General features: G+C 43.1%; 1 protein-coding gene across 4 annotated transcripts in view; it reads left to right on the forward strand.

Annotated features, from left to right (window-relative positions):
• The window catches only part of FRMD4A (FERM domain containing 4A), a 284,467-nt gene that overhangs the window by 163,418 nt on the left and 97,448 nt on the right, over positions 1–23,601 (forward strand). For all 4 annotated transcript variants that reach the window (XM_087420815.1, XM_004425353.3, XM_087420814.1 and 1 more), the window contains exons 6-8: positions 5,812–5,868; positions 6,813–6,835; positions 18,739–18,822. In XM_087420815.1, the coding sequence (XP_087276941.1) occupies positions 5,812–5,868; positions 6,813–6,835; positions 18,739–18,822 (164 nt within the window). The remainder of the gene's footprint in view (positions 1–5,811; positions 5,869–6,812; positions 6,836–18,738; positions 18,823–23,601) is intronic.

The raw sequence follows: 23,601 nt of genomic DNA on the forward strand, positions 1-23,601 counted from the left end.
TCCACCTCAGCCCAGCTTCCTGTTCATCTTCTCCAGAGAACAAACCTCTTATCTGTTCAACAGCAGAAAAGTGAGGAAAGGGTTTTTGTTCTGTTTTGTTATTTTTTTGAAACTACGAATACCACCTTCCTACCTTCTACTCTTTCTTCTCCAGGAGACAGAAAGCATGACCACAGTGGATTTCTCTCTCATGTCCTCCTATTTTCTACAAAACAAGCAGAAAAATATAGTCATAATGTATCCAAGTTGCAAAAAAAATAGACTGTGGTCCTGAGAGAGCAGGGCTGTAATTGTCTACTTTAAGCAGAGCAGGAGCAAGTATAGAATGGAGGGGTCACTGACACCCCAGATGGCCACATCTCCAACAGCATTTCTGATGTGTTTTAACTCACTCAGGTGACAGATGGGTGATGGCAAGGAAATTTATGACCAGGGAATGGATAAAACTCATTTGGAAATGTGTGTCTAGTCCCATGGAAACTCCCATGGGAGTCCACCTTGGATGTTGTGTGTTCCCTGGGAAGCAACACAAGAAAGAAAGAACCCTCCTGCCCAGCGTTTCCATCAGTCTTCTCCCTCTTTAGATGTGGCTTCCTACACCTACTCAGGAGGCCCATCCATCAGCCCCACAGGAGCAGTGGACTTGTCACACTGGACAGGAGCAACTGGGTGGACATGGATCTAATCTCAACTCTTTCCCCACCTTGAGGCTGCAGGATTGAATCCTTTCTGCTCAGAGTTCCCCGCTGACAAAATGAAATTGCCATCCAAAGTTAGTCACCACAATCATTTTTGAAAGCTTTGCCAACAAGTGCTAGGTCATAAAATGTCAGTGTCTGTTTAGTTTTTTAAAAGAAGGATTCCCATAGCTTGTCTATGTTAAAGTTATAAGGGAAATAAAGAAATCTGAGATCCAGCCCCTAATATTCTTCACATACATGTAAAATTGGCTCCCATACTGACCTTCTGTTTCTATTCGGTTCCTCATAGTTGAGTAATTAGAGACGTATATGTTTTAAATTGAGTGAAGTGAGGGACTCGTGAAAATGACTAGCTACTCTGTTATGAATCTCACGTTTGGACTGTGTAACTTTGCCCAGACTGGAAGGGATTGACCATCTATTCTTTAAGTATATATATAAAATATATATATATCTCACTAAAGATTCCTAAAAATGCTAAAAAATGCTGAAGAACAGAGGCAAAACTGTGGAGTTCAGATTATCTATAAACCAATGAGTGAAAATAAATAACACAGACATGATGTTTGTAGTGTGTCTTAGAGTTTCCAAATCACCTCTCCGTTTCCTCAGTAAAATAATTGAAAAAGAAATTGTTATCCCCGTTCTACTGATGAGGAAAATGACGCTCAAGGCGGTCCAGTGATTTATTCAGTGTCCCAGAGGTATTGGGAGGTTGGAACTAGAACCTGGACCTTTTAGGTGGGAGTAGAAATGATCTTAAGGAGGATGGCAAGAAACTATAATCTTTAGACATTTTGTGGGTGAAAGGAAAGGTGGTAAGGGTGGGTGAGGATTCATTAGGAAGACCCTTGGGCCAGCCCTGCAAGTCGTTCTGAGTGGACTTTACAAAGGTCATCCTCACTGAAATCTTCTCAGCCTCCCATGTGGTTGTTCATCATATTTTCTGTTATAATCATCTCATTAATCTTACATGAAAGGTGGAATTTCTGTCATTCCTAATCATGGAGGAATGCTTTTCATTAAGATTCTTGATTGAGTGGAAAGATCACCAGCAAGTCCCTCAGAGCAGAAGGCTCATGAAGACATCCTCTGGCTCCCAGGACTTTTGGAGAATGTCCATAACCCCTACCACTTGGGGTTCTCGTGGGGCTATTTGTTTGGAAGACTCGGAGACCCTCAGATGGGAATCTTTCTGAGAATATTGTTAGCCATTATGCTGCTGATAAATGACCTCAAGCCTCTTCCTTCAGCTACTTAATCACCTGGGGTAAAACAGTGCTGAGTGGGAGGAAGTAGGGCCATCCTCCCCAGCCCTGCTCTGAACATGCATACACACACTGCAGATAGTCACATCTTGTCTTTCCATACCATTTTTCAAAAGATCAAAGAAAGTGGCACATATTTTTCTGTATTAAATGAAACAGATGCCCAGATTAAACCCCAAATGACCACGACAACTACAAGACATCACATTCCCTCCTACCAGCAACCCCTCTTACCAGTGATCTCAAGATAAAATTATTACATGTCCAGCAGACCACCAGACCTAGATTCCCAGGCAAGATTCTAGCTCAGCAAACAACTCTGCAGACACCTGTCCTCAAATGGCTCTAAGAGCATTGGGGTCACAGAGAAATGTCACACCGCCAGCATCTGGGTAGTGCCAGATGGGAAACGCCCAAAGATCCTCCCTGAAGGGTCTTCTGCTTCCCACCTCCTTTCCTAGTTTTCCTCAGTCGAGAGAAATCTCAGAGCCCCAGGAGAGTATGGAATCTTTGCACACACTCTTTGTGGTCTCGTTCAGTTTATTTTCTCTGCTTGAGCAGAAACACAAGAAAGAAGCCTCCTCTGGGTTGCCAGAGAATCACATGAGGAAAAGGTAGAGGCGTCTTTTTAGTGTTATATGGCAGCATGTGTCTGAGAGAAGGATCCCTAGAAACATCTATTCCCTCCTCTGCACGGGGAACTCAGCTCTCAGGTTTTGAGGTACAATGGGAAATGTGTGGCATGGACAGAAAGTCTAGACCTCTGTTCCATTGCAGTGGAATTTTAAAAATAAAGTCACCTGGAGGCCCATGTATAAAAAGGGAAAGTATTATGAACAGGAGACATCAGATGGGAATCAGGGCGAGACTGCAAGGTAGGATCGTATTTTCTTCACAATTAGGAATGTGTCTTCCCAGCATTCCCAGCGTGGTTCGTATACACACCGTTCAGATCTCTGTACTGAGTCCCCTGAGGATGGACAACAAGATGAATCTTGAACTCAATCAATATAAAATAGAAACAGTGAGAGATGATGAGGCAGCTTTCTTTTACATCAGATTTTGCAAGTGTGTGGGCTGCCTGGGCCACTACATTCTTTAATCCTTTTCCCTCTTACTGGCCACATTTTGGCTCACACTGGTTTTAATACCGCCAGTGGAAGATGGTCAAGGTCAGAGAAGGTGAAAACTCACCCCCAGTTAAGATGCTAGTTCCCACTTACCCTGAAGACAAATATGGTGAGAACTTGGATAAATCAGGTTAGATGTTTAATTGCGTGTTTTGGTAGCTTTACTCTGAATAATAGTACCTTACAGTTAATATTTGCCACCAGATCATCCAAAGGTGTCTTCTGGAACTGCATAATAGACTGTGTAAAATAAAATATAATATAAAAAGACCCCCTTTGCCTTCCCCACCCCTGCTCCCCACCACAGGTATAGACATTTTCATTTAGCAGATGAGTCTAATAATAAACTAAAAACTATGTTTGCACTTAAAAGGGTTGTTCCTGATGGTTGGTTTTGAGTTGCACATTGGATAAACCTCCTGGGATGTTAAATATTAGCCCACCATTGCCCATTACTGCATCATAGGTGTAAACGTTTCACAGAAGAGCGTGCATACCAATACGCTAACAAGTACACACGAGCGACTTCAGGAAGCGGGTTGGTGGGAATGGAGACGAACATAGAGTAGAAATGATCCATTGTGGAAACTCTGGACGGTGCTTCTGTTAAATCATTTGTGCCCTGTTAAATGATTTACCTTCTGATGGGACCTGGCAATCCTAAACAGCAGTTCCAGGCATTCCTCCACATCCCAGCACTGATAGTCCATATCAATTACAGTGGCCATGAAACTCTTTCAGCTGGTTAAGCATAAAGAATGATTGTCCCCAATTGTTTCATATGCTCTTGTTAGGTCTCTTAGCCCATGCTTCTGAGGTGGTTCTGTAGCAAATATTATTATCCATCTCTGAAATTCCTAAGACCGAAAGAGCCGGAATGATCTCCCTCCCTCAAAAGATATAGGCTTGCTTGAGTGCATTGTTTTGAATTACAGGGGCCAGTTCTGGACCACAGAAAAATAATTAGGAAATCCATGACTCAGAGTTCGGTTTATTAATTCAAGTGAAAAGTGACTCTTGTTTTAGCTAACTTCGATGATAGATGTGGTCCTGAGAACACATTGGTGGAGACTGCGTCCTAATTGATTTGGAAGAATGCATGGCCCCAGGGAGGTCGCATGCTGGACAAGAGGTTGGGGGGTTGTTTCCCACCCCATCACTGCCACTCAGGCCTTGTGACTCATGGTTTGAGATTTCTGTTCTCTATAAAAGCAGGGGCCTGGGCTAGCAGGTGTCTAAGTCTGTCCTAGCTCTAAGTTTCCGTGCTCCAGTCCCTCACTATAGGATCCAGTGATATCAGGGAGAGAAAAGAAAGGTGGACATTTCTACGTAAGGTTGACAACAGAAGTACGGCATCAGTTAATTTGGTTATTATTCTTGCATGCTAATAGACTCTAGGTTTCCCTTTGTCTTTAAGATCTGAATATATGTAACAGTGCAGTGTTGTACACTTAAAATTTGTAAAGAGGGTATATCTCATGTTAAGTGTTTTTACCACAAACACACACACATACACACACACACACAAAGGGACACAGAAAAGTGTTGGAGATGATGGATATGTTTATTACCTTGAATGTGGTGATGGAATCTCAGGTGTGTGCATATGTCCAAATGCATCAAGTTGTATATATTAAACGTGCAGTTTTTTGTGGATCAATTATATCTCAATGAGGCTGTTTAGAAAAGAGATATGAACTATATATATCTTGAAAATATATCTATTAGATTTTTTCCAAGAACCAAGGAGAGGTGTCCTCTTAAGGCCATGTCCATAGATCACAATTAAATAATTGAAAGAACTAATAGGACAGAAGCTTTTTTTTTTTTTTTTGTGGTGAGGAAGATTAGCTCTGAGCTAACATCCATTGCCAATCCTCCTCTTTTTGCTGAGGAAGATTGGTCCTGGGCTAACATCCGTTGCCATCTTCCTCTACTTTATATGTGGGACGCCTGCCACAGCATGGCTTGATAAGCCGTGCATAGGTCCACACCCAGGATCCAAACCTGTGAAGCCCAGGCTGCCAAAGCGGAGCACACGAACCTAACTACCACACCACCAGGCTGGCCCCAGGACAGAAACATTTTTAAACTTGGCCTCTATAACAGTGCTGACCAAGAGAACTTTCTGCGATAATAGAAATGCTCTGTATCTGCTCTGACACCATGGTAGCCAACAGCTACCTTGAACTATTGAGTGCATGAAAGAAATGTGGCTAGTGCAACTGAGGAACTGAATTTTAAATTTTATTTAATTTGACTTTAAAGAGTTTCAATCCCGTTATAACGTTTCCTTCGATAAAGCCTTACTCCTGGTTCTGAAGTAGAGTTTACCAAAAAAAAACAAAAACGCAATTGGTTATCAAGTAACCTTACTCCACTGATTAATCAGATTAGCAGATTTGTAAAAATCTCCAGACTGGTCCACTCCTTAATATCTCATCGAGAGTTCAAGATGAGGCCTTCGAGATGACTTTGTAGGCCCAGGACCACTGGGTCCATTCTGACTAAGAGCCGTAAAAAGAGAGTCAGGGAGCATTTGGGACCAAGTAATTCAAAGAAATTGCCTCGAGGACCAGAGATAGTCTATGAGCGTTTGAGATTCTGGGCAACTCCTCAGGAAAGGAAAACCAGGCCTCTTTTTAGGGACGTGTCATAGAGTAGTCGTTGTTAAAGTATCAGACTTACCTTCCTTGTTGGCTTTTCCTTCAGGAGCTGATTGATGTGGACAGCGAGGTGGTGTTCGAATTAGCCTCCTATATCTTACAGGTAAGTTGTTCTCCCCTCACCTGTGTATCCCAGGGCCGTACACAGAAGAAAGAGGAAAAAGACTTGGTATGCACGGCCAGCTGCCATATCCACTAGCTCGATGTCTTCTTAATTATTTTTAGCCACAAGCAGGAAAGAGTTCTTATGAACACTACATCATGGCAGTACATAGGAGCCTCTGGTATTCCAAAATTTTAAGATAACATCTCTCTGCAAAGGAAAATTGTGTGCATAATCTGAGCCTGGGGGATACTGAGATCATCCAGTGGCCCCATTTTCTTCAGATGTGGCACCCTCCCCCGCTCTGGAGAAAGCCAAGTAAACAGCAAGAATTAATTGCCAAGAGGACACTTCATGCCCCCTGGACAGACAAGGAAAAGACCTTTAGCTTATATGAAAAAGAGGTATTACTGAATATTAGCAACAATGGCAATATTAGTATCACTGGCGAAATGAATTGAAATGATGTCATTAGTTTATTCCTTTAACAAGATAACAACTACTATGTTCAAGGCATTATGCTAGATTCATTAAAGGTTCCGTGGTCCCTGCCTCCAAGAGTCTTTAGTATAATCGGGAAATAGCCCACAATACAAGACAGAACAAAAAGTAACGCAAGACAGACAGTTCTACCCAGACACATATTCAGATTCAGAATCTTTAAACTAGAGAAAGTTAGACCAGGACCTAGAGGTGGAAACTTGCTTTTTGTCATTTCGAATCGCTTTCTTTGTGTAGAACTTTCTAAAGTTTAATTTAGTGTCTCACATTCAAGTGGCAAATGCACGCGTCCTTTCTTAATTTTATTCTTGTAGCAGACAGGATGATGGCAGTTGTAAACTGAACTTATTCAGTAAAGGAGTTGTCATGACTCTAGAATGTATTTTAAAGTCTGTCACACTGGATTGGAATGTTTCACTGATGTTGAATTTTTTCTTCTACAGGAGGCAAAGGGAGATTTTTCTAGGTGAGTTTACAAAAGTTTTCTTGCTTAAAAGTGTATTCTGGGGGCCGGCCCGGTGGCGCAAGCAGTTAAGTGCACGTGCTCCGCTGCAGCGGCCCGGGGTTCGCCGGTTCGGATCCCGGGCCTGCATCGACGCACCGCTTGTCAAACCATGCTGTGGCGGCGTCCCATATAAAGTGGAGGAAGATGAGCACGGATGTTAGCCCAGGGCCAGTCTTCCTCAGCAAATAAAAAAAAAAGAGGAGGATTGGCAGATGTTAGCACAGGGCTGATCTCACACACCCAAAAAAAGTGTATTCTGTTGTATCTCTATTAAAAGAAACTCTTCTGTCTATCCTTTGTAAGAGAGCAATTTATTAGTGTTATATATTGATGGTGAGACCCAACCCTTAACTTGTCAACTGAAACAGGTACTTTGGGTGGAGGAAATATAATAATACCGAGGAGGATATTCTACTGAATAAAAAGCCTAGAGGTTACTAAAAGGCTGAGATCAGAACCCAGTGTCACACATGGCCATTGTATCGAGGTTTGTCAGATTGCCCAAGTGTCTCTGGGGAGCCTTGAATCACCATGATGGTGTGAATATGGCCACAGATAACCCTGGCAGTCCTAACACGATGTGGACATCTTTCCTCTCTGTTTTAGTCCCTGGCCCTCAAAGGGCAAAACACTATTCCATAGGGAGATTTCTTTTGTTCTTTTGTTACAATATAGATATCCCACGTCAACTTTCCTTCCTTCTCGGGATACTGCATTGGAAAGAACATAAAGAGACTTATCCACTGGGAATCCTGTGCACGGTCTTAGTAACCCTGTAGAACTGCTAACTTCAGTCTTGTCATTCGTTTGTTTAAGCATGCCCGTTGGCCAGCATGGCTGAATTGCCTCACAGTGTCTCAGGGTTATTACTGGAGGCTTCACAGAGTGGCAGCGTGGTAGCCATCCACCAATAGGACTGTTGCTCAAAGACAGACGTTACACCAGGGATTCTGTTTTATTGAACCCCCGCAAGGAAGGTCCAGGATAGCCCGTTCTTTAGAATCAAGTCTAGAGGCAAAAAGACCAAACAACACGTACAAGAAAACAGAGCATGAGGGCATAGGATTTTTGCCCGTTGATAGGAAATTAGCAAAATTAGTAATAAAGGGGGCCAGCCCGGTGGCGTAGCGGTTAAGTTCATGCAGTCTGCTTCGGCGGCCCAGGGTCCACGGGTTCGGATCCCGGGCGTGGACCTACACACTGCTTATCCAGGCTGTGCTGTGGTGGCATCCCGTATAAAGTAGAGGAAGATGGGCACGGATGTTAGCCCCAGGCCAATCTTCCTCAGCAAAAAGAGGAGGATTGGCAACGAATGTTAGCTCAGGGCCAATCTTTCTCACACACACAAAAAAATTGGTAATAAAAAGAAACACAAATCATACCTCTATTCCATGAAGGAAGGTGTATGTTTTGTCATGCTTTGGGAGTCTGAGCTGTGAATGCAACATAAACTACAGCTTGGTGATCCACCTGTACTTGTCTAGCTTGGTTAAGTTCACACATTGACTGTTTTTCAGGTCTTAGCTGATTTTTTTTGCTCTCCCTGTGCATTTCTAAGGCTTTCTAACAAAGACTGAGGTATGTGTTTTCAATCAGCTATCTCAGCAAAAGCAAAAAATTATTTTACAATCTAAAACAAGGATCGGCAAACATTTTCTATAAAAGGCCAGACATCAAATGTCTCGGGTTTTGCAGGCCATACAGTCTCTGTTGCAATTACTCAACTCTCGCTTTCTAAGTGCAAAAGCATCCATAGGCAATAGATAGATGAATGGGCGTGGCAGTGTTCCAATAAAACTTTATTTATAGACTCGGAAATGTGAATTTCGTATCAAGTTTCCTGTATTGTGAAATATTTTTTTTCTTTTGATTTTTTTTTTCCAACCATTTAAAAATGTAAAAGCCTTTCTTAGCTCACAGGCCCTACAAAAACAAGCAGTGGGCTAGATCTGGCCAATGGATTGTAGTTAGCTGACTCCTGATTCTAAACTGTAGTGCCTTCAGCTCAGTTTGAATATTTGCCTAAGGAGACCTCCAGGCCCCTTTTATTTAGGTTTCCCAAGTTCTTGCTGTAAAGCAGAAGTAGTCAAATTTTTTTTGACTAAAGGCTTTTTTACAGAGGCTTAGCAGGAAACCTCGAACATTGTAGGTGGCCAGTAACTGACTATTCACTGAATTTGTTGAATGAAACGTTTTCAGGTTATAGACACTATACTTTCTCCCATTTTTTCTTTGTTACTTTTTTGTGCCTTTCATTTGGTATTGGAATTTGGGGGTTTTGATAAACGCAGATTCATATCTACTTACAGAGATTTCTGGAGTCCCATGAAAAATGGTTTAACAACCACAGATCCCATGGATTCCACTGTCTGGTCTGCTTACTCTGAAGATCCATTTTCCTCCCACTTCTTTCACCAGCTATGACCTCTGCTGTAAATATTATTTATTTTTGAGAGTAGCCTGACAGGATGGAATGTGAACTGTGGACGGCATAAGCTGGCCCCGCAATCATGGGAACGTGCGGCCACAGGGCTTGCCAGGGAGGAGGAAGTGCAGGTCTGGCCTCCCAGTAATTCATGGCCCCCTAATGAGCTTGTGGAATGCCAGCTTGTTGGCTTCAGAGAAACAAAGCATCCTGGTTTAGCTTCATTTGTCAAAGCGCTGCCTCCCAGTTTGTTTGTATCAGCAGCTGTCTGGGGAGAGAAATAGCTCTCGGCGGGGAAGAGGTCAGACACCTTATCCGAAAGGTCGGTTTATCTCCCAGCATAAAACTTACATCACGGAAGGTGGAGGTGATCTGTTATGTGGGATTCCCTAATAAACCCCCGTTGTCTGTAGCGGGCCCATGGTTAGTAAAACTCTCTTCAGAGGTCCAGAGAGAATAGTATGCTTGAGTGGCCTGGAGTTTGGGAAGAAGAGAAGTAGTTCTAAATTCCTTATTTGTGCCTCTTCCCATCTATATCCAGGAAAATCTCCAAAACGTGGAAGTTGACCACATTTGGTTTAGTGACTGAACATTAGCATTTTAGATGTCCCATTCTCATAATTTAGCGTTATAGAAGGTTATTTTGCTGTAGTAATAATTAATGCACGATTCCACAACCTTAGTTGTATTTAACTGAATGGCTTTGACTTGAACACATACCCTGTAAATATAATACATTTTCCTGAACATTAATAAAATGAGATGTCCGCTTGGAACACACAGAACACCGGGGAAGGCTTTTGTATAACACGTAGTCCAAGGCTTAATTCTAAGATATTCTAGAATCTAGAGGATCAAATAACCTTTTAAACTAATGGTCGCACACGAAGGGCAAAGTAGCTCTTTCATAATCTGAGGGTCCTGAATCTGTAAATTCCTAAAAGACTATTTCACCCAGGATGCTGTTATCCTATGTATTTACATTTCAATGAATATATATATAGATTACATTTATGTGGAATGAGTTAAAAACATACAAATTATGGGAGCAATTTCCTTAAAGTGCGAGAAGGAAAAGGGTTATTTTTACAAAAGAGAGAAGTCAAAAGTGCTGATATACTTGAATAGAAAGAGAACTACATCAGGACAGCTGCTGTTTCTCATGAAACTCCCAGGCTGTTCTATTTCTTCTTTTATCCTCTCTTTTGGCTATTTCTTCTTTTGGCCTTTCTTTTGGTTCAGCAGACCCCTGAAAGCTTATTCTTACATAATTCCCTTTTCTTTCCAGTTAACAGAAATGCTTACTTCCTTGTCCTATTGAACTTTATAATGAAATATTGTGTTCAGTGTTGCTGAAAGAAAATGACAGAAGTATAGATAGATAGGAAGTATTGTCTGTGATAGGAAGAAATATATGTCATCCATGTTCGTAATTTAGCATATGGTAGACAAATTTGTAAGATAGTGTGAACGGTTTAGGAAATACTCTTATCTAAAAATAATATTTTCTCGCTTGTATTATTTTCCTTAGCACGGCATGGAGTAATTGTAATTCATTTCCTGGTGTATATGTATGTAAAAAAATGAATAGCTGTCAACAATCAGGAAATCAGTCGAGTTGGGATGTCTGTTGAAAAACAATGCAATAGCCTACGAATTGTTAATCATGGCAGCTATGTAGGCAAATATTAGGTTGAGAAGGGTCAACACAGTTTAAAAACAAAAAGTTCGCATTTGATAATCACTGCTGAATATTAGTCAACTAACACACATTTTCTAGGATTAATACATACTTTATTCATCATACTGCAGTGGTTTGACTGCTAAGCACTAACATTTCCTAATAAAAAATTTTTTTAAACTTTGGCTTATTTTGGAAAAATAATATTCTCTTCCTTACAAAGGTCAATGCAGGGAACACCTCATTTAATCAACTGAAGAGGACATTCAAATTGTATAGTTGCATTCTAATTTAATTTAAGAGAAGATTTATTCCTACACTGTACTGAGCGAGGTATTACTTATAAGAACTTGATTTTTTGTTTTTTTCCCTGAAGGGACCTTAACTGAAAACCCTAGTGGCCAGTCTTCTTATTCTGATATTGAGAATCGCCTCGCTTTTTACTTTCTGTTAGCCCTTCTGAAACTGTGCAACCAAAAAAAAGAAAAAAAAATCATTTTAAACACCATTTTGCCAAATCAGTGAATTGATTAAAAAATACTTTATGCTGAACACACAAATAAATGCCTAAATCATACTACCTTTGATATAAAGAATCATCCATACATTAACAGGGACTAGTAAAAAACATCTGTTGCATAGAATATTTTGCTAACAAGATTTATTGAAACCAGATCAGGAGAGCTCTGTTACTCTGGGCTGTCTGTTGGGACCTGGAAATACCTTTGTCACAGAGGACTGGATGTACTGATGCTAATCATTAAAACAAGATTCTGCCAGCATGAGATTTATGAGGACCAGTAAGCAAACAGCATCCGAAAAAGGCTGAAATTCAAGGAAATTCCGTGTAAGGATGCACGGGCCGCATTTTGCTTACCTGTTCAGCAGAGGCTATTGTGTGCGTAAGAGACAATGGAGGCCACCCTGCATCTGCAGGCTCTCTATTCCAAATAAACACAGACCAAAGAAAAAGAAGCAAGTTGTGATTGAATACTTAGAGGTCACTTTATATGACATCTGTACCAAGTTAAGTGCTGGTCCACGTGAGAGAGTGTCAGCTCATCAGAGTTCAGTGGCCGGTAAGAAATCCTACTGTGTCCCTGGTTTATCAACCTGCAGGTTTCTAATTCTATTTCTTTTGTGTGTGTGTGTGAGGAAGATCAGCCGTGAGCTAACATCCGATGCCTACCTTCCTCTTTTTTGCTGAGGAAGATTGGCCCTGGGCTAACATCTGTGCCCATCTTCCTCTACTTTATGTGGGACGCTGCCACAGCATGGCTTGACACGCGGTACATCAGTGTGTGCCCAGGATCCGAACCTGCAAACCCCGGGCTGCCGAAGCAGAGCGCGCGCACTTAACTGCTGCGCCACTGAGCCAGCCCCTCTAATTCTATTTCTTAAAAAAAAAAAAAAAAGTAATAATAATAATGCTTTTAGAAATAGAACAATGCATTATTCAATCCATAGAAACGAATAGTGGTCCTTCAGTAACAAGGGAAATCGATTTTCACCTCCATTTTAGAAGAGGAGTTGGGGTACATATTTATTTGTGCTGAAAGATTCCTTTTAACTTCCACAGACTGCGTGTTTTTAGGTATCTGGGAGAGCAGTTAAAAGCAAAAAAAAGCCAGCAAAGACCTTTTAATATTTTATGTTCTTTAAACCATGGGACCTTGTGTTTGCTAGTCTAGAAAGATAAATTGAAATTTCTGTGACCAAAAAAAAAAGGACCCTCTTGATTTTTTGTTCTTTGTTTGAAATTGGTTCTGCTTTTTTAAAGAGCATTTGTAAATTAATGTAAACGAAACTTAGCTCACTGGTATATGAAAATGCAAGTTTGCAGGCCTTGTTGTCAGACTAGATGATGTCTTTTAGGCAGTCTTAGATTAAAGGAAGAATTTTAAAAGATCAACAGGAAAAGAAGACAAAGAGCTGATTTCCTTCTAAAAGGCTTTTTTAGTAACATAAACATTTGTATAGATTGCTATCTTGAAAAAGATGACAATGTTATTTTCTTGCCCAGCTAACAGACATTGAAAGTTGATTATTGAAGGTTGATTATTATAAGGCAGCTGTCTATAAACCACAATTCCAGGTCTACTAAGATCATTACTTTGCACTTGCATAAGTGGCTTTACTACTACAACTCAAAGTGGGCTCAGTTTTAAATCATTATTAGAGCATTTGATCATTTGGGTACATTTTCCTATGATTTTTTAATTGGCCTCTTCGAAGAAAACAGCTGGCGTTGATCATATAATAAGAGAAATAGATTTGCTGAGATTTTTAGATAATAAGAAAAAAATATTCAGACAGTTGTGTTTGGAACAGTCAACATTTGGATTACAATTTACATAACCTAAGAATATCTTTAATACCCAAACTTGCACGTTTTCCTATTGGAAACTTCCTAGACAAAAGTCATCCGCTAAGCCTGAAACACATGTATCAGCTCAAAAAAGAGTTTTTGTGGGACGAATGCAAATTTATATAATTTTCATTTATTATTTTAGCAAAAAAAAAGAGAGAGAGAGAGAGAAAGGGGTGTGTGATGTTTTCCTGTGATTTTAAGAAGGACTTTGTGGAAGAAGCAGCTGTAATCTTTCACGCCAGCAAGACTTTTTGAAAGGGACAGAATCGGAGAAAATTTGAAAGAAAATGTTCAAGTGGAAAAGTTACAAATTGTTACAGAAAGCTTTGTTTTTGTGCAAAAAGTCCATTTTACTGAGCTTTTCAAGTGTGTAATTCACATTTTCTAAGCATAGAAAAGTATTCAGATAGGGTATTGTGCAGGATGATATTCTTCAAATCCTATGGGAATTGTTTAGCTATAAAGTAAGGAGAAAGTTTTGTATTATGACAGCTCGTCTCTTTGTTAAGCGTTTATTTAATATCAGTATCATATTTTGAGTTGACCCTGTGAATAGCAAAAAGGTTTATGGCTGTGACACTGTGTCGGTTTTTCAGAATTAAGATTGCCGCTCGAAAAGGTGATATTGTAGAAAATTAATCAGTTGCTTCTTCTTGTGTCCTTTGAGTAAAATTATTGCCTTAAATTGTAGACTGATAAAATTTTTTTGCCTTGCTTTGCATTTTAGAAGTTTACCACTGTTAGCAATTCACAAAACTTGTCACGCTAGGAAACCAAACTCGCTAATCAAGAAGGAAATCTTGACTTAGATAAATTAGCAGTTAGCATCAGAAATGAAGGCACATAATTTATAAGTGTTTGTAAGTTTGCCCCTCCATACAGATGATAAGTTAGTGTGGCGTATGTATCCATGACACACTGCAAGAATCTACAATCCCATACTGGAAAAATCTCAGAGTCCCCACTTCCTTCCCTTTTTCTGCAAATGGTCACACAATGGCAGACAACATCCTCTGCCACTAGTTTTGGAAGCCCTCCCTATACACCTGAAAGAAAGTATGTGACAGGGAGGAGACAGGCAAATGTTCTCATTTTCTTTGCTGTAACTTGAACTCTAACTTGTTTCACAAAAAAAGAAGAGGGAGGAAGGAAGGAGGAAGGAGAGAAATTGTTTCCTGTATGGTTTTCAAAGATCAGCAAAGAAGAAAAAATCTACACCTTCCCTTATTCATCTGTCTCGGAGTTTTCTAGATTCATTGTGCCGTTGAATAAAGTAATATAGATCCACAGTGCATCTCTGAAGCTTTAGGGTCCCAATATTTCAAAATTCAGAACTTCGTAGGTTTTAGACGGCTAATTCACAGGATTCCTTAACCCCCTTAGTGCATCCAGTGTGTTAATACTCCTGCACCAGAACGTGGGTCTTCATACCACGTGGGAGAGAGGAGGGTCAAACATTGCCTCGTGTAAAAAGCTTAGGTTTGCCACCAAGTGGGTTAAGAAACATTTGTTCCTTAGAGCTTTTCGGATTTTGGAATTGTGGATAATGAGGACCTGTAATACTCTATTTTACTTATGAAATCTCTGTCCCTGGAAAACTCAACCTTCATAATATGCTCATAAAATATGGAGGAGTTGGTATGACGCTAGCATCATATTACCTTTCCTGAATCTTGGGTTAGTCCTTTCTGTTACACTAGTATATCTTTCTGGGTTTGGTGCTCTATTGTCTTACTGCCCGTGCGTGTCAAAACACTGGTTTCAGGAGGAATTCTTCCACACTGCGAGTCTTCTGTTTGCCCCCAGTTTCTCCTGAAAATTATGAACGTCTCATTTGACATGAAGGTGATCTCCTGAAAAAGCGTTTCCTCATTTTTTAAAGGAAAACAAGCACGTTGTGGATTTTTCTAATCCTATCAAATTTAATTTTTGCTTTCTTTACCTTATGGTGTCTTGGTTAAATTTGTTGTTGCTGTTTATTTGTGGCAAATTCCCTCTGTGATGTATTGCTAGAAATCTTAGTTTTTCACAGTGGATTATTCACACTTCCCATGTTTTATGAACAGTACAGGCAGAAGAGAGACATCATCTCAAAAACTCCTGTAAATCAAAGACCACACAGGCAATGAGATGCCACTTCTTTGCTGGCAACATTAATAACTATGTAAAAGTTTTGAGTAAAATCTGGTTAATATTAGAAATAAGACTTGAGTTTTATTCTCAGTTTAGCAACTGACTCTCTAAGATACCTTTTTTCTCTTTCCGAAAATGACACGTGACCACTGTTGGAACATGAACTGTGTTAGGGTATTTTATAAGTTGGCATTTATCAAGTACAGTGAACTCTGGCAGAAATGTCCGAGTAGAACTCTGAGAGAGGCAGCTGGGGACTTCTAGCGCCTTCATTAGGCGATAGCTTCTCAAGTCCCTGGAGATAGGGTGACCAGGTCTCCCATTAGGACAGCTTTCTGATTTGCAGGCACCGAGTTTGGCGATATCGTTTGACGGGGCTGGCCACCTCTAAGTTATCACAGATGTTTACAGACAGCAGAAAGGCAAATAGAACATTTGTGCATCATTATCCTTTGGGAGGGATTAAGAGCGATGGATCCCTTCCAGAATTTAATGGATTTGGACGGGCTTCACGCCTTGGTGATTTCTTGTTATATTTGTCTGTGTGACCCTGCTGGGGGGTTGAGCTAGAGAGCCCACTGCGGGCCCCAGCAAGGAAGTCAAACCTGTGACTGTCATCAGGGAATCTTGTTTGCCAACAAACTCGTGTTTGGTGGTAAGACGATCCCTTCCTCTAAGCTCCTTCCTTCCCCAAATATCCTTTAGATGTGATGGGTGTGAGTAGCCGCAAACTCAAGCTCCAGCTCGATAAAGGAGCTCCTAATTGCCTGTCTGACAGTTTCATCCAATAACAGTTCATCCCGTAAGAGTGTCTTTCCATATTTAAGGTTCCACTCTAGGGGCTGATGATCAATTAATCAAATCCCTGTTCTCAGGGAGCTAATGGTTAAACGGGGCAGATAAGATCCTGAAATACATCCTTGCGGGCTCTCGAGTGTTTGGTGAACTGAAGATTTGCTTAAACTCTGCTTTAATAGCATGTGAGTAAAAATTCCAAACCCTACTTGGGAATTGGAGTTTCCTAAACAGGAGCATACCTGTTTGACAATCTCCAGTGGCTGGCCATTGCCTCCTGGATGAATTTGCACTCTATCAGTCTGACGTTGAAGGTCCTCCACATTCTGTGCCTAATCTGCCTTTGGCCCTATTGCCGCATACATACCACCCACTCCAACTGATCTCTTTGGTTCAAAGTATATGGCCTCCACACTCCGCTGTATTCCACTGAGGAGAAAGGTGATATTCTTATCCTTTTCTCCATGCAGACCCTGCCCCAAGCCTGCTCTTACACCAGAGCCCACAGGGGCCTTTCTTGCCTCTGAATTTTTCAATTTGTTGTTTGAATTGACAGATCCAACACTGCCCATATGGTCAGTTATCTTTTTATTCGCACCTCTTGCCTCCCCCACTCAACTGTGAGCACCTTTTGGATGAGGACTGTGGTTCATCCTTTTTTGTATCCCCTACATGACCTTCCATACAGCAGGGGCTCCATAAGTACCGTCAGCTTATTCATTATCACTTGGTAAATCCTCGCCTTTTACCACTTAGATGATCACAGTTTAAGTGTTTGGATTTCTTGATTCCAAAAGTAACAAGTTGAGCTTTTCCTTCTGGTTGGTTGTTCAGAGCCAGGATTCATAAACATCACTGTCATTGTTTCTTAGTCCACTTGAAAAATACCCTTTCTGGGAGCAGCTATAGTGTCACCACCCAACATCCACATGTTTCTTTGTCATCGTATAAATGAAGTTAAAGTAGTGGAATGGTTTTGCCCGGTGGCACTTGGTATCCGAAGGATAGCTGCTGATTCCTTTGCTGTGGAAGCAATTCCGGCGTGGAAGGGCACGTCCTCCAGGTAGCAGCATGAGTGTTGGGATGTTTGCTGTCGAAATGTCTCGGGAGCTCCCCATCTGTGACTGTGGTGTTCCTCCCTTCCTTTATATTTACTTATTGAGCTCCTATCTCATTGCTGTTTAGATGTTACTGCCCCAGGGTCCCTGTGGCCAATATTTACCTTGCTTTGCATAAGCAGCACAGAGGCTGCCACCGTAGCCTACATCAGAACTGTGGATCAATGGCAGTCTCCATGGGGTGAGCCTCTGCTACCCCAACAGGGGCTGTGAGGTTTTTTAGTGAACCAGTACTGTAGGGAAAATACCTTTAACTACCAGAAGCATCCCAACGTGGATGCCACTAATTGCCACTGGAGGTAGAGGGTGAGTGCAAACACCCCGATGTCCTGGCCCAGCAGGGGGCGGGTCTGCTGAGTGCCCAGAGGGGAGTCAAGCGTCTGAGGAACCACTGGTTCAACTAGAGGAGTTTAAAGTAGCTTCCAAACCTGAGAATGTGTTAGTTGGTGGGAAAAAGAATTTCCGGTCCCGGGACCAGACGTACAAAACCTCCTACCAGTACCAAATAATCCACTACACACTTTTTAAGTCATTTCTGGGCCTTGCCGAAAGCAAAGTTATTGGGGCTGGCCTGGTGGTGTAATGATTAAGTTTGCAAGCTCTGCTTCGGCAGCCCGGGTTACGGGTTCGGATCCCAGGCGCAGACCTACGCACCGCTCATCAAGCCATGCTGTGGCAGAGTCCCACATACAAAATAGAGGAAGATGGGCACAGATGTCAGCTCAAGGCCACTCTTCCTCAAGCAAAAAGAGGAAGATTGGTGACAGTTGTTAGCTCAGGGCCAATCTTCCTCACCAAAAAAAAAGCACAAAAGTTATTTATTTGTCATATTTTGGAAAACAGTTTCCAGTGTGTGTTCAATCCAAGCAGAGAAAACATGGACGTTGTGTGTTATGGAGGTGAACAGCCCTCCTGGAGACAGCAGTCAGGTCGCCCGTTCTTGGAGCCCCGTGAGCCCACATGGGGCCCTGAGGAGCTCCCTAGGGTCCTCCCCCACAGGGACACTGGTGACCCTTCCCCTCCCTGATCCATGCTGCTCAGGGGCGCTCAGTCTGTGCCCCCCTGTGCGTGCAGGGTTTGAAAAGGAACCCGCAGCCATCTGTGAGCACTCTGCTCTGCCCTGCTTTCTGTGCCAGAAGGGAAGGCCGCTGGGCTCTGCATGGTGTGTGTCCTTTTTCATCTATAAGCCCCCCCTTCCTCCCACCACTTTGCATTAAAAGGGAACAGATGTGGGGTCTCACTGGAGGCAGCTGGGTTGGGTTGTATGGCACGGTGCACTGGTTTTCGCAGGGGGTGAGCAAGTCTCCTGGCATTCCCTCTGTCCCCCTTGCTCTCTTTCAGCAATGAAGTGGTAAGGAGCGACTTGAAGAAGCTGCCAGCACTTCCCACCCAAGCGCTGAAGGAGCATCCCTCCCTGGCCTACTGGTAAGCTGCGCCCTCTCTGCACGCCCCGGGGTCCTCTCCAGGAGCACGCGGGCCCTCCAGGGGTGCGTGCAACTGAGTCCACCCTCCCAGCTGCCTCATGGTCAGCTTGGATCCCAATCAGAGAGCGACTCCACATTGCCCTAAGTGGCTTGGGTCTTCACGAAACCATCTTCTGCATTTATTGACATGATGTGGTATGTGTGAGACCGCTCCTTTTTCTATTTTCTTTTCTTCTAAAAAAACAAAAACCTCCTAAAATTTCACTTTGAAAGCTTGGCCTCCTTGGAGATCCTTTCATGTGCTGCTCAAGTTTCCTTTTGGAATCCTTGTCGTTTGATGACAGGATGTGCGAGGTTTTGAGATGCGGGAGAACTACAGGGTTTTTTTTCTTTACAGGAGAGAGATTGATTCTTTTATTTTCCCACAGTGTTTCGTATCTCCTCATTTAGCTGCCCTGTAACGTGATGCCGCAGTTCATCTGTCGGGCCCTAAATTACTGATTCTGAATGAATCAGGCATTCAGAAAGTTCCCAGATTGTGGTTTTGGTCACAACTGAGTGGGCCCTGCATTCCTGGGGTTGAAACACTGCTGGGCTCGCAAGCCTTGACGGCTGTCCTTTGAAAAGCATGATGCTGCTTCCCTCATGGTCTTTCTGACTCCTTAACAAAAAGCCTTGTAACTGCTTTTATAAAAAATAAAACAAAGGCTGGCCTCGTGGCATAGCGGTTCAGTGCGCGCGCTCCGCTGCTGGTGGCCCGGGTTCGGATCCGGGTACGCACCGACGCACCGCTTGTCCAGCCATGCTGAGGCCGCGTCCCACATACAGCAGCTAGAAGGATGTGCAACTATGACATACAACTGTCTACTGGGGCTTTGGGGAGAAAAAGCGGCGGGGGAAGGAGGAGGATTGGCAATAGATGTTAGCTCAGGGCCGGACTTCCTCAGCAAAAAAAGAGGAGAATTGGCATGGATGTTAGCTCACACACGCAAAAAATAATAAATAAATAAATAAATAAATAAATAAAACAAAAGTCTCAGAACAAGTCAATCCTGAAGAACTATAACGTGGGACTCTTTCAGGCACTTCTGTAATATGCTTTCTGAAATTGACAGGTTACTAACATTTCATCTTGTGTGGACACTTTTCCAGGCAGCAAACATTGTTCAGGTGGCTTTCAGAGGTTCCGTTAGCTGAGATAGGGTGTCTTGATGCAGAGGGCATTAGCAGGATTAAACTCTGGCCCATAAAACATTTCTCCCCAAGAGACCAGGTGGTGGGCCGCTGGATTGGAAATGAGAAAGCAGAGCCCGCGGCTGAGAGCCCCCTTCCTTGTGCTGGCGTCCCCGAGTCCATTTCTCTGAATTGTTTATTGCCATTCTTCCTACAATAATATAGATGTCGATAAATAGTGGCTTTCTAGAATTATAATCTGTCCCCAAAGAACAAAATCTGTTTAACCTGCAGGGACTCTGCATGGGTGGGCTTCCAAACGTCCAGCCTGGCAGGTTGCACATATGAACACCAACATATGACATTCCCGTTCTCTTGTTCATGGAAGTCTATTGCCCATGCCCTAATTCCTTATGCTCCCTGGGCTTTATCTTCTAGATTTTCCCAGCTCATTTTCAGGAAACCAGTGGTAAAGGAGCTAGAGATGCAAGAATATATCTCTAGAGCCAGTAGTTCCTATGGGAAGGGGATGTATTTGCCGGGGGGTGCTGTAATGGTGGTGGGTTGGCTGGAGTCAGAGCTAGTTTTAGCCTAATCCATTCCTCAGTTAGCCCCTCATTAATTTGTTTCCAAGCATTTCTTACACCCTGTGCTCATTTCAGAGTTATGAACTCCTTCTCTCTCTCTCTTTCCCTCTATCTGGATTTTTCTTCATTATCTCCACAGTCTGCTCTGTGCTCACATGTTATTACTAATACAGAAATTCCTCCCTTTGCGCTCATACTCTCTCTTTTGTCAATAGGAGCGTCTTTGTCTTCATCCACATCTGTAGCTATCTCTCCATCTCTGTGACCAGGCCAGCACTTTCCCGAAGCCTCATTTAGACCCATAGGTGCCCACGCCACTGTCTCAATGCACCAAGAGGATGGCAGGACCGAGGGAGGGACGTTTTTGAAGCAGATGCCCTCAGGCTCCACAGCCCAACTTCTATACAAACAAGCCAGTAGCATAGACCATCCTGATGATGCGTTGCTAAAAAACATCAAAACAAATAGGACTTTTCACCTTATTTCATTATGGGTGGCTAGTTGTGGCTGGCTTTACTATTCCAACCTACTTATTTGGATTTTTAAAAAGTAAAGATGTCAGAAAGGGATAAATCCTGGTCATACTTCAAATAGATATAGACTGGAGATAGAGCTGGCAGACCAAGCTTGTTCCCAGCTTTCCATCTCTGCTTCAGTGTCATCACTCATCTGCAAGATTAACGAGGACCCTTTATCGTTGGGGGAGATCTTTACTCAGTCCTCACATCACAGTCTCAATCAAGTTGCCCACAGTCTCAAATTACCCTGATCATTCTTGAAGAAGGATGCTTATTTTCCATTCTTCTGGGCTCTCCTGCTCTCGCTGGCCTTGGCTGACATGATGGACAACCTTTGGGCCATTGGGAGCCCATCCACACTAGTCAAGGAAGGCATTGAGAGCCCATCCACACTAGTCGGGGAAGGCATTACAGCCCAGTGAGCAAAGCAGTGGGTTTTTGAATCCCAGCCAAGTCTCCGAACTGTGGGGTAATGACAGCCCAGGAAGCTTGAGTGACTTCTCTGCCACCTCAGTTTCCCATCTGTAAAGTGGGATTAACCATACCAACCAAATTCAGACTGTAATTAAGAGAGGAAGTAAAAAGTCACATAATGCAATTAGAAAGGATTGAAACTTGCGTAATAATGCTGAGTAATCATACGATAATCCTTTTTGCTAATTTTCCCCAAGCGTTTAACAAGCTTGGACTTCTCACTCTAAGTAATTTCCTTATCGGGGAGGCATCTGAGAGAGAAAGTTAGAATTATGTGCCCAGGGCCACAGAACATGGCAGAATCAGGGCCCTGACCTGGATTCTCCCGGGGACCTAGCTTGCGAATCTGGGACCAACCCTATCACCCATATGGGGCATGCAGGGACATCTTCCTTTACTTGGAAATCATTGACCACTGCAGGCTGATGGCTCTTCTGAGACGGGGAACCGTGTTGCCATCACCCTGTGTCTTCTTACATTACCCACGCATTCCCTGGGCCTCTTGTCTGCAGAGAGGTGATTTAACTTAACAACTGTGGGGAGGCATGGTCAGCTTGAGTCATTGGTCTTTTTCCCTCGTGTAGCACTGTGGCCTCCAAATGGTGTTTTGGGATTCCATTTACTCTGGCTCGTGGGTTTCTGATAGTTATTCCGTTAAGTCCCTTCTGCAGACTTTGGGTAGTTGGCAAACTGTCTGCAAAGTTCGTGGCACATGAGCCATCTGTAGATACCAGGGGACGAGCGGGAGGGGGCAGGGGCCAGAGGGAGCTATCAGTCAGCATGGTGTTGTCACGCCGTGGGCCCACAGTGTTTCGATTGGGGCGAAAGGAGTAGGGAAGCGCTGAGGGAGGAGAAGGTAGATACCGTGGCCTCACAGATGGTCTCAGAGAGCAAGAGATGCAGGGCGAGGTGGGGATAGCAGATCCCTGCAGCTGTCAGGCACCGTGAGACCCCGTGGTCAGGCCACTGATGGGTGAACAGCTGCCTGACAGTGTTTCTGACTTGCACTGGTGTTTTCCCTGAGCCTTGCTTATGTTCACAACTACAGCACCATATGGATTTTCATCTCCCCACCTCAGCCCAGGGGTCCTCTCTCCCAGAGCCTCAGAGGAAATAGGCTCATATCTACACTGACTTGCTTGACCCTGACTTTAGGAGTCGATCTCACAAAATGCTCGATCATGTGGCAGGAAGCGTGCCAACATAGCTGTTGAGTCAGTGGGTGGGTGGGGAGAAAGCTGGAAGAGCGAGGCCAGAAAGTCCTGACACAGCTCTGAAGGTCTGGTAAGGCTGGGTCGACCCTGAAGAGGACACTTCTGGAGAATTCTGTCAGGAGACACTTTGTCACACTCCAAGCAGAATGTCCAAGGTCGTGTGGGGGCTGAGAAGAAACATGGCTTCATCTGCCCCTTTCTGAACAGAGGGAGCCCGGACCCCACAGAAGTGACTCTCCAACTCAAGAAAGGCCAGTCCTCATCCTGGCTATTTATAAAGACACTTTGTTGGGAAGAGTCAGACGACCTTACACGCATCAGATATCAGCATAGTGAAATGAAGAGATATTCAGTGAAGATTAAGATAGTAATTGGAAGATCAATAAATTACCTCTAAGTAGTAGGTAGTGAACATATAGAACGTGTTATCCCCAGGAATGACCTTGCTAAAAAAGAAAAAGTGGGTGAAAGAAGGCTTTAGATTAATTCTGGGATAATAAATTAATAATAAAGAATAAAGAGCAACCACTAAGGTCTTGAGGTTCATCCGTAAGATCTCCTCCCATGATGGAGTCCACTGGTCTGTGGTGAGGAAGGGTGAGACAGAGAGTGAGAAGTAAGATTCCAAGGCCGTGTGGTGAGGTCATGGAGGCCAAGGCTTTGGGACTCAACTCCTCAGCAGGTGGGATGTGCTGCCCCCGTGACTCACAAGGTTGGCTCTGTGCTTCTGAAAGCAGCAGAGGGAGCAGCCCCAGCTCCCACCTCACTGGGCACAGAGTCACTTCTCGGAGAGGCCCTTCATGCCCTCCACCCT

The sequence above is a fragment of the Ceratotherium simum genome, chromosome 32 (assembly GCF_057802395.1).
Source record: "Ceratotherium simum simum isolate JZ-2026a chromosome 32, ASM5780239v1, whole genome shotgun sequence".
Classification (NCBI taxonomy): domain Eukaryota; kingdom Metazoa; phylum Chordata; class Mammalia; order Perissodactyla; family Rhinocerotidae; genus Ceratotherium; species Ceratotherium simum.